General features: G+C 41.7%; 1 protein-coding gene across 2 annotated transcripts; it reads left to right on the top strand.

Annotated features, from left to right (window-relative positions):
* Window positions 1-694: 694 nt before the first annotated feature.
* Window positions 695-6,816, top strand: LOC135554378 (phosphatidylcholine transfer protein-like). Of its 2 annotated transcripts, XM_064986661.1 has the most exons (6): window positions 695-845; window positions 2,966-3,083; window positions 4,358-4,437; window positions 4,808-4,979; window positions 5,151-5,218; window positions 5,761-6,816. In XM_064986661.1, the coding sequence occupies exons 1-6, from the start codon at window positions 717-719 to the stop codon at window positions 5,839-5,841; spliced, it is 648 nt and encodes a 215-aa protein (XP_064842733.1). In that variant the 5' UTR covers window positions 695-716; the 3' UTR covers window positions 5,842-6,816. The 2 variants fall into 2 exon arrangements, with proteins under 2 accessions (XP_064842733.1, XP_064842732.1); XM_064986660.1 differs by lacking the exon at window positions 5,151-5,218.
* Window positions 6,817-11,780: the final 4,964 nt, after the last annotated feature.

Below are 11,780 nucleotides of genomic sequence, written 5' to 3'. Positions count from 1 at the left end.
CCTTAGCTGGACCATATACTGTCCGGCTGGAAAACTGATTTGAGTAATATGACATATCTCTAAACTATCCCTCAGAGGCACTTATGGAGGGACATATTTTAGAGTGATTATCATTTGGGCCTAACTTCAATCGGTGGCATATGTAAATGCTGAATTTGCCTGGTGTGTTGGCAAAATAAGAGTGCAAAGGATGCTAAACCACAGATCCAGGGTTCTACCTCTGGAAGTTCCTAAAAGGCATTGATATATTTTATTAAAACCACCAGATGAAGCTTATCCTATATTTGAAATAGCCTACAGGTTTCGGATTTCTGAATGGAATGGGAGTGGTTAACCGCAGAATAATCATCAACAAGCAACTGAGACAGGGCACCAGCAGGATACAAAGCATTAAAGATTATGTTTCCTCTCTATTGTAATTGGAGATGGTCAGTGCTTCCAAATTATATTTTCTCTTGGATGGCACTTCAATTTGGAGGTGGGATAGACAAAGGAGCATTCCAAAAACAGTACAGTGCAGTGCAGATAGTCATTAACCACACACATACATGCACAGTTTAAATCCAAAATACAATTTCAATAACAAAAAATAAATAGATAGTGATTCTAAGTATATCACTGGAATGACTGACGCACTTCAGCGTACGCACGGCGTCTGAAGCGCACACACGGAGTCCTAGATCACATGATCAAATGTCAGAGCACGGTTTGAAAACATGTCGCTGCACTTTACAGATGAGGAATTTCTGGAGGCATGGAAGGAATTAGATAAACCTCAGTTGGAGGGGGGGTGGGAGTTTTTCACAGAGACAATGGGTGTCAAAATTTACCGGCTGTATGACAAGGTATATTTAAGTTACTGTTTTGAGACAGGAATAGAAAGTGAAAACTGCTGTATTAGCTTATCGGCGGTTAGCGTCGTTAGCTGGCGAAGCAATCGTTTATTCATTGTGATTATGCCGATTGGCGTGATTGAATGACGCACTGGCATCGATCCGTTGGATGTGCTCGCACGTAGACTATTTTCACGTTTCATACGTTGTATTATTTTCACGTCGAAAAGGAAATTTACATTAAATAGCATCGCAGATTTTGTGAGTAGCCTACGTTAGACTCGAGGAACAGGCCCACTGTCAAAATGCGGAAGTCGCTATTCGTTATCATCAACTAAAGTGTTTTAAACGTCATATTGATGATTGAGTAGCCTAGGGAGAGTGGGGTAAGTTGAGCCATTCAGAATTAATGTAAACATTAGTTTTGAAAGCATACTGTAGCTTGTCTAAAAAAAAGTGGCCTTTTGGCACAACTTACCTCCGCAATTCAACACAATTACGAAAGATTTTTTGTATTTCAGTCATTTTAAGGCTTAACACCTAAAAAAAACACTTTGTACCTAATAATAATTTAAAAAAACATAGGCCAGGCCCTGTCGCTAACTCATATCCCAGCAATAATGCCTTGCATTATAATGCTCAATAATAATAATGCTCAACTTACCCCAAGGCAAACATTTTGACTATATTTGCCCACACAGGTACAAGGATTCATTTTTATGCTAGGTTTAAAAAGAAAAATCCAAATCAAATTATCAAATGTTATTTGTCACGTGCCGAATTCAACAGGTGTAGAGTGAAATGCTTACCTACAAGCCCTTAACCAACAATGCAGTTTTAAGAAAAAAACAAGTGTCACGACTCTGTTAAGTGTTATTTACTAAATAAATTGAAGTAAACAATAAAAAAAAATACTAATTAAGAAAATAGAAAAATAACAAATAATTAAAGAGCAACAACACAGTAACGAGGCTATATACAGGGGGTACCGGTACAAAGTCAATGTGCAGGGGCACAGGGTAGTCGAGGTAATTGAGGTAATATGTACATGTAGGTAGAGGTAAAGTGACTGTACATAGATAATAAACAGAGAGTAGCAGCAGCCTAAAATGTGGGGGGGTGAGGGGGTCAGTGCAAATAGTCCGGGTAGCTATTTGGTTTGCTGTTCGGGTGTCTTATTGTTTGGGGGTAGAAGCTGTTAACAAGCCTTTTGGACCGTGCGGTAGCAGAGAGGACAGTCTATTAATAGGGTGGCTGGGGTCTTTGGCAATTTTGAGGGCCTTCCGCTGATACCGCCTGGTATAGACGTCCTGGATGTCAGGAAGCTTGGCCTCAATGATGCATTGGGCCGTAAGCACTACCCGCTGTAGTGCCTTGCACTTGGAGGTCGAGCAGTTGCCAAGCGGTGATGCAACCATGCTCTCAATGGTGCAGCTGGAGAACTTTTTGAGGATATAAGGACCCATGCCAATTCTTTTCAGTCTCCTGTGGGGGAGTAGGTGTTGTCATGCCCTCTTCACGACTGTCTTGGTGTGTTTGGACCATGACAGTTCGTTGGTGATGTGGACACCAAGGACCTTGAAGCTCTCAACCTGCTCTAATACAGCCCTGTCGATGAGAATAGGGGCGTGCTCGGCCCTCCTTTTCCTGTAGTCCACAAACATCTCCTTTCTCTTGATCACGTTGAGGGAGAGGTTGTTATCCTGGCACCACACTGCCTGACTTCCTGTAGGCTGTGATCAGGCCTACCACTGTTGTGTCGTCGGCAAACTTAATGATGGTGTTGTAGGCTAGAGATAGTGGGATGAATGGTACCCTCAGAAATATGCCAAATATTGCATTTTGTGCTGTGTCTGTTGGGTATGGTGTGCCAAATTGTAGTCTAGAACTTTACGCATGCTCAGACAGTACCTTTTCACAGAATGCATGTTTGTTTTTATTAAACCCCCTGCCTAACTCTATCCCCAGCTCAAGTTTCTGGAGAAATAATATCCTTTGCAAATCCAGCACATTTTTTGGTGTTGCATGTTTCTCCAACTGGCAGTAATCAGAGCCCTGGGGTATGGGATTAGTTACATTGTAGATGTGGTATATATTTGGAAGAGAGAACATCTTTCATATGCTGTTCGCAGGAAACTGGACTTTATGAGTACAAAGTCTTGGGAGTGCTTGCCACCTGCACTCCAGAACTGTGTGCTGATGTCTACATGGACTTGCCCTATCGGAAACAATGGGATGGATATGTCAAAGGTAAAGGGTTACGCAAACTCTCCCTAGATCGGCCTTCTTCCATTCAAACCTCTTGTCGCACTCAACCCCTAATAAGGGCCATTTATAAGACTCATAACACATTCATAAGCAACTCAATTCTGTCAGTTTGGTTGAGGATTGATGACATGGTATTGCATATTAATGCTTGTTTTATAAGGTGCTTACTTATGCATGTTTTATTGTTCATATGTATAGCCCCTTTAACTCTTACTTAATTATCTAAAATATGAGCTCCACAAAATAGTTGAAACATCACCTTTCCGTTGTCCTTTTCCATTCACTCCTGTTTTCTATCCCAATCAAACCAATCATAACCAAGAATCCCTATTATCTCAGTTTTCATGAGGATCGCAACAAGAGCACAGGGCCCATTTGGCAGTTAATAACTTTTCTCATCTTTTGTTCTCTCTTGCCTCTCCAAAGTATCCAACAGGTAACATGTCTGTCCACCTGAATTTAGCCATAGACTAGCTATTGATGTCGTAGTTGGGTAGTTAGCACTCTGGTATAGCCATGGGCTAATGTTGTTGTATCCTTTGTGTATTAACGTGCTTAATCAAATGTTAATATAAGCCTAGACTGTGTGAACAAACAAGCAAACTTGAAGATGTTCTTTCAAGGGCTTGTATCTTGAAAATGTAGTTTTTTGCTTCGCCGACCCTCTGAGAAATTACCAACAGTTTCCATCTTAACAAGTTAGGCCTAAATCATTGGCCATATCTTGTTTTGGGATTTCCAAATACTGTACTGTTGTCCTTTTTCAAGAAGAGACAACAGGGTTCTGGATATCCTGGAAATGATAACTAACTGAAGTAACATATTTGCCTCTCCCAGAGACTTGTTGCGTGAGAGGGTGGAGTGAGCTTTTTATTGGAAACACATCCTTGGCTTCAGCTCCTGACTGCCGTCAAGCTTTTTGCTGTTGAATAAAATTTCCATTTCAATAGATTGGATAGATGCTGTATTCTGAAAGTGCTGTTGGTGTCTTTGCTTGCACATGTGATTGTATCTTGATATGCGCTGTACACTCTTAGAAAAAAGGGTTCTGTGGGGGTTCTACCTGGAACCAAAAGGGTTCTACCTGGAACCAAAAGGGTTTATTCGAAGAAGTGCAGCCAGTGTTCCAGAAGATGTATGATTTAAACATGTAATGAATAGTATGACGACATAGTATAATACCTATAGTATAATAGATGACTGATGTTTCATGATGTAAGCACTGCTTTATTTTGTGTGTGCCTTTTTATTTGCAGAGCTGCATGAGAAGGACTATGATGGTCGTTCAGCAATCTACTGGGAGGTGAAATACCCTTTTCCTCTGTCAAACAGAGACGTATCCTTAATGAAGTAAAATGTCAAAATAAATAATACCTGTAGATAATATCAGGTAATCATGTTTCTCAGTAAAAGCAAATAGGCCTGTGCTTTTAATATTTATTTTACTAAATACATACTCCCTATACAATATCACATAATCCTGTTCTATCTATTCACCCACCCACAATGTCTCAATCTTGCTTTTCTCTCTCCCCTGTATCACATTTACAATGGGTACGACATGGTGAAGGGAAAGCAAGTATTGTTCTTTAGGCGACAACACGGGACAGTATATTTTCTCAAGGAGTAACTGATCCAGTCACAGGGTGTGGACCACATTAGACCATATTATCTCTACCAGGCTTCTTTAACAGTGTAAACCTCAGTACGTGTACGTCAGGGAGCGGAGGGACATTGACATGGACAGCAGGAAGATCTGGGTGGTCCTGGCTAAGAGCTCCCCACAGTCCCCGTTACCAGAGAAGAGTGGGGTGCAGCGAGTGAATGACTACAAGCAGACTGTGGCCATGGAGAGTGATGGTGCCTGTGGCACTAAAGGTACTGCGCACTCGAGTACACCAGATCCAATCAGAACTCATCCCTGTAGTACCAATTTAAATGTCCATAGGGGAAACTGTTCAGTTTTGAACTTGAATCTGTTGTGGATCTGTCTGTGAAGTCACTTGCTTTTTATTGACAGACATTTACATTTGCATTATTTTCTTTCAGTCCTCATGAATTACTTTGATAACCCTGGTGGTAATATTCCAACCTGGCTTGTGAACTGGGCAGCCAAGGTGAGTTCAGACCTGAGTGCTATCTAAAAACCTAATAGGGTTCTTCGGCTGTTCCCATAGCAGAACCCTTTGAAGAACCCTTTTTGATTCCCGGTAGAACCCTTTTGGTTCCCGGTAGAACCCTGTACACAGAGAGTTCTACATGGAACCAAAATGTGTCCTATCTGGAATCAAAAATGGTTCTTCAATGGGGACAGCTGAAGAACCTCTTTGGAACCCTTTTTTCTAAGAGTGTAGCAGCTTGTCTTTTTCTGTTGGTGGGATGGCTGACATATCCATAGTAGAGTAATAATAAAGGAGTACTATAGAATTAAGAAAATGTTCTGTTTACTCACATTTATATCTACTTGCCAGTTTTGATTGCCCCAAAGCATGCCCTGTTATCTCAATTGGAAGGCTTTATTCACGCTGTTAATCTCAAGCAGATATTTTGTGTTAGGATGCCAATGGTTCCTTTCTGTTGCCCCATTTGGGTGTGTCTACTCTGCTAGTCTATCCATGACGTTCATTGACAAAGGCAGCTATTCCCCGTGTTTCAACAGAGCGGAGTGCCTGCCTTCCTTACAGACATGCAGAAGGCCTGTGGCAATTACTCAAACTACTGCCAGAAGAACAAGAAATGAACGCCCTTTGTGGGAAGTCGCATCAAAGCCACAAGGATTGCATTTTTTCAGCCCATCGTTCAATAAAGTCTACACTTAGTGTCTGAGGGCCATTGTGGGTGTTTTGGGTATGGTTGGAGACTTATTACAAAGTCAATAGGTGAAAGTGGTGTTGGTGTAATCTGCAGCTGGATGTGGTACTGCCTGGGGCATGTACTGTATTTTAGTTATTAGTTGTATAAAATATATATATTTCAATTGAAGTTATCTGGTACTGAATTCCTACTCCTATGTAAATGTTGTATTTTGGGCATGCCCACAGTAAGGGCTTGGATGAGATCTGTAGTGATCTACCCTCTGTTTTAACGAGTACTGTTTCTTTGACAACAATGGCTTTTCCTTTTATTTTCCTGTTGTTTGTGATGGTCAAATGTATGTTGTCGTTTTTAAAATTCTACATTGTTTTATGTATGAATGTTCAGCCAATGAATGATATGCATTTTTGCACTTGTGATTAAGCACTGAAATCAAATAAACTTCCAAACCTTAATGTCTATACGAAAAAAATGCAGTGCTGTAATTCTACTGTTCATCAACCTATTAATTTGTGAATGATTAGTTTCTCAGCAGCTCTATTGAGGAATGATTTCTGTACTCTACAATGCAATGTTGTTGCTTAGGCAAGTAAGGCTGAATCAAAAGCAGACTATATTTTTATTTTTTATTTCCCTAATGGACATTTTGAATGTACATAGGACAATATCTGATTTTTTAAAATCCTGCAGTGATTTGTTGTGATACTTGAAATTTACAAAAACACGATAATGAAATAGTTGAAGTTAATTATTCATATGTTGAATCTTCGAGAGCTCGGCCTATACCTCGGCCTATACCTCGTTATCCTTGTGTGGTTGCAATTAGGCCTCAAATTCTATGGAGGTGATACAGTGTGTATTACTGTCTAATACATATCAATAAAATGACGGCTGAGATGAAGCACTGCATCATGCATTATTTGACTGCAACCTGTAGATGCTTTTCAAAACAGGACTATCACCTTCATCGAACACAATTTTAAAAAAATTGTATTTTCCACCTTTTGGCGTTGACCAATGAAATGAACTGTTTCTGTGGCTTGCGCTCCCCCTTGCGGTAAAAATTATATGTTCACGCCGCGCGGCCCTGATGTCGCGTGATGAAGTTGATATACTTTACCTTTCAAATTTGATACATTGTATCTGTTAATTCAATTCTCTCACCGGAAGCACTGCTGTGTTTTGTAAAAACGAGTTATGTTGAAGATAAATTGACAGGGTATTTCTTGACATCTGAAAAAGATAGAGCCTAGCCAACGTTTAGCAGTCTAGGCCTACTTTGCAAGTTTTATCTTAAAATTCGTCGACAGCATAAAATCCGCGAGAGGCCGGAAAAACCGAACCTCATGAACAGTGATGAGTATGGTGAGTCCTATAGAATTTGTCTGGCTACATCGGTGGTATAGGAGCTTAGTTGTAATTATGCGATGTTATTCTCATAGCCTACTGTATGTTGTGAGAAAGTGGACCCTACCTTCTTGTCAGGGGGGTGCTAACTGCAAGGCATTAGGAGTCAGGCAGGATTCCGCTGGAAGTATTTATTTACAGGTATAGAGGGTGAGCAGGTATAGAGGGTGAGCTGAACCCACGGATATTGACAAGTTGACGAACAACAATGACAAACAGAAACATTACAGACTAGTGGTTAGAGCGTTAGACTAGTAATCGAAAGTCTGCAAGATCGAATCCCCGAAATATGTCGTTCTGCCCCTGAACAAGGCAGTTTAACCCACTATTCCTAGGCCGTCATTGTAAATAAGAAGTTGTTCTTAACTGACTTGCCTAGGTAAATAATAAATAAACTAAAGGGCCCAACATACTGAAGTTTCTGGCTTCTAAGGCAGAGCGCCTTCATACTGGCAGAGTGCCTATAACTGACAACGCATCAATAATTACTCACACAGCAGAGTTACAGATAACCATAGAACAAAATGTCACCCCAGTCTAAAATGAAATGTTCAACATGAACAGGTTCCCAGCAAACACGTTGCATAACCAACCCCAACGTAATGGATTTGTAATTATTGACTAGACTATTACCTTCTCACAACGTTTTGGCTACATAATCTGAAGGTAAATACCATTTGGTCATTTTCCTACCTCCTCAACATGTCACAGCAACATGATTTCATGACTTTACACATTGGTCTTGATTAGACCCACACAAAGAATGTCACAGTATCTGCAGAGTGAAACATTCTGTGATCACAGCCTATATGAGCTGTGGAGCATGCATCCTCAAATGTCTTTTGAATGAACTACACATGTATAGATGTTTGAGTCCATTTATTGTTCAGATTGGATTTGAAATCTCCATGTAGTTTTTTTAATGCACCCACACATTTGGAAAGACTGATTCAACATTATGTAATGGACAATTTCCCCCAAACAAATTGGACATACACTGGATTAAATATTAAAATCAATTCAAATGTATTTATATAGCCCTTCGTACATCAGCTGATATCTCAAAGTGCTGTACAGAAACCCAGCCTAAAACCCCAAACAGCAAGCAATGCAGGTGTAGAAGCACGGTGGCTAGGAAAAACTCCCTAGAAAGGCCAAAACCTAGGAAGAAACGTAGAGAGGAACCCGGCTATGTGGGATGGCCAGTCCTCTTCTGGCTGTGCCGGGTGGAGATTATAACAGAACATGGCCAAGATGTTCAAATGTTCATAAATGACCAGAATGGTCAAATAATAATAATCACAGGCAGAACAGTTGAAACTGGAGCAGCAGCATGGCCAGGTGGACTGGGGACAGCAAGGAATCATCATGTCAGGTAGTCCCGAGGCATGGTCCTAGGGCTCAGGTCCTCCGAGAGAGAGAAAGAAAGAGAGAATTAGAGAGAGCATACTTAAATTCACACAGGACACCGGATAGGACAGGAGAAGTACTCCACATATAACAAACTGACCCTAGCCCCCCAACACATAAACTACTGCAGCATAAATACTGGAGGCTGAGACAGGAGGGGTCAGGAGACACTGTGGCCCCATCCGATGACACCCTCCGGACAGGGCCAAACAGGAAGGATATAACCCCACCCACTTTGCCAAAGCACAGCCCCCACACCACTAGAGGGATATCTTCAACCACCAATTTACCACCCTGAGACAAGGCTGAGTATAGCCCACAAAGATCTCCCTCTAGTGGTGTGGGGGCACAACCCAAGGGGGGCGCCAACCCAGACAGGAAGATCACATCAGTGACTCAACCCACTCAAATGACGCACCCCTCCTAGGGACGGTATGAAAGAGCCCTAGTAAGCCAGGGACTCAGCCCCTGTAATAGGGTTAGAGGCAGAGAATCCCAGTGGAAAGAGGTAACCGGCCAGGCAGAGACAGCAAGGGCGGTTCGTTGCTCCAGAGCCTTTCCGTTCACCTTCACACTCCTGGGCCAGACTATACTCAATCATATGACCCACTGAAGAGATGAGTCTTCAGTAAAGACTTAAAGGTTGAGACCTTTATCATTTTTGGACAGAAAGTTTCTGATTTTTGCAATGTTACGTAGATGGAAAAAAGTTGTCCTTGAAATGGACATTGACATGGTCAAATAAAATATATATATATATACATTTGATGTATTTAATATAAAATAATGATATACACTATATCTATGTAGGTATGTGAACACCCCTTCAAATTAGTGGATTTGGCAATTTCAGCCACACCCGTTGCTGACAGGTGTATAAAATCGAGCACACGGCCATGCAATCTCCATAGACAAACACTGGCATTAGAATGGCCTTACTGAAGAGCTCAGTGACTTTCAACCTGACACAGTCATAGGATTCCACCTTTCTAATAAGTGTTTGTCAGATTTCTGCCCTGCTAGAGCTGCCCTGGTCAACTGTAAGTGCTGTTATTGTGAAGTGGAAACATCTAGGAGCAACAACATCTCAGTCGCAAAGTGATAGGCCACACAAGCTCACAGAACAGGACCACTGAGTGCTGAAATGCGCGTAAAAATTGTCTGTCCTCGGTTGCAACACTCACTACCGAGTTCCAAACTGCCTTCAAAAGCAACGTCAGCACAATAACTGTTTGTCAGGAGCTTCATGAAATGGGTTTCCATGGCTGAGCAGCCGCACACAAACCTAAGATTACCATGCGCAATGCCAAGCGTTGGCTGGAGTGGTGTAAAGCTCACCGCCATCGGACTCTGGATCAGTGGAAACACATTCTCTGGCGTGATGGACAAATCTGGGTTTGGCGAATGCCAGGAGAACGCTACCTGCCCGAATGCATAGTGCCAACTGTAAAGTTTGGTGGAGGAGGAATAATGGTCTGGGGGTGTTTTTCATGTTACAGGCTGGGCCCCTTAGTTCCCGTGAAGGGAATTCTTAATGCTACAGCATACAATGACATTCTAGAAGATTCTGTGCATCCAACTTTGTGGCAACAGTTTGGGAAAGGTGCTTTCCTGTTTCAGCATGACAATGGCCCCGTGCACAAAGCGAGGTCCATACAGAAATGGTTTGTCGAGATCTGTGTGGAAGAACTTGACTGGCATGCACAGAGCGCTGACATCAACCCCACCGAACACCTTTGGGATGAATTGAAATACCGACTGCAAGCCAGGCCTAATCACCCAACATCAGTGCCCAACCTCAATAATGCTCTTGTGGCTGAATGAAAGCAAGTCCTCGCAGCAATGTTCCAACATCTAATGGAAAGCCTTCCCAGAAGAATGGAGGCTGTTATAGCAGCAAAAGGGGGACCAAATCCTTATTAATGCCCATGATTTTGAAATAAGATGTTTGATGTGCAGGTGTCCACATGCAGTGTATCACGTTTGCTAGGCATATGAACTAACAGGTTATAGAATAAACAACGCAATTATCACAACACATACTGTAGGTTTTAATAGGGCTTTTTTTCTGGCTTGGCTTCCCCATTGATTTTTTTCCCACACCGCTACTGGTCACTATACTCCTGTTATAGTCCACTGGTGGAGAGTGAGACCAGAGAGTGTTCCCCTCCCATCCTCACTGTGTCCCTCTCTCTGACGTTTCACTTCTGCTGACCTGTCAGCGAACTGGGCATTGTTCTAGATGTTTGCTGAGTGAAAATGGTGCTGGCTTCCTATGAGATCACCACCTAGTGCCATTGCTCTAGGCCTAGGATATCTTGTGTGAAAGCCCTCCCATCAACCCCAAAGAGAATAGCTTTGTCTTTGCCATTACATTTCCAAGCACTGTCCAGGTAACTTTCTAGTCATCGGCATATAGCCAGTTAGTAAAATCGGAATGTTTTGTTGTCTCTTTGTCAGGCGTTCAACCACGCACATGTACAGTAGGCTACAGTGCACACAACATGCCATCTATAGCCTTTCATATTGATTATTAGGCTATTTGCTATTAAGGAGTTAGAGAAAAATGCAATCATGGGAACACACTGGTTGAATCAACATGGTTTCCACGTCATTTCAATTAAATTAGATTGAGCCAACATGGAATAGATGTTGAATGGATGTCTATGCCCAGTGGGTATTGTTTAATCATCAATGGAAAGTGAAGTAGGGCCTAGGGCTCACTGATTTCACTGTGCTGGAGATTGACCATTTACTTTGTTCTTCTCTTCCACCTAGTGGTCTGTGGAGTGAATAGTAGAACATTGAATGAACATAATCAAATCAAATCAAATTTTATTTGTCACATACACATGGTTAGCAGATGTTAATGCGAGTTTAGCGAAATGCTTGTGCTTCTAGTTCCGACAATGCAGTAATAACCAACAAGTAATCTAACTAACAATTCCAAAACTACTGTCTTATACACACAAGTGTAAGGGGATAAATAATATGTTCATAAAGATATATGAATGAGTGATCTTACAGAGCAGCATAGGCAAGATACAG

This window comes from Oncorhynchus masou, chromosome 14, assembly GCF_036934945.1.
Source record: "Oncorhynchus masou masou isolate Uvic2021 chromosome 14, UVic_Omas_1.1, whole genome shotgun sequence".
Lineage (NCBI taxonomy): Eukaryota > Metazoa > Chordata > Actinopteri > Salmoniformes > Salmonidae > Oncorhynchus > Oncorhynchus masou.
Note: the sequence above shows the minus strand (reverse complement) of the source record. Positions and strands in the feature narration are given on the sequence as shown.

What these genes read in the sequence shown, in the direction of transcription:
- LOC135554378 (XM_064986660.1), top strand. Translation starts at nt 717, where the DNA reads ATGTCGCTGCACTTTACAGATGAGGAATTTCTGGAGGCATGGAAGGAA. An exon ending in TTTACCGGCTGTATGACAAG is followed by an intron (nt 846 to 2,965) that starts GTATATTTAAGT and finishes TGCTGTTCGCAG; the next exon opens with GAAACTGGACTTTATGAGTA. An exon ending in TGGTGCCTGTGGCACTAAAG is followed by an intron (nt 4,980 to 5,760) that starts GTACTGCGCACT and finishes GTGTTTCAACAG; the next exon opens with AGCGGAGTGCCTGCCTTCCT.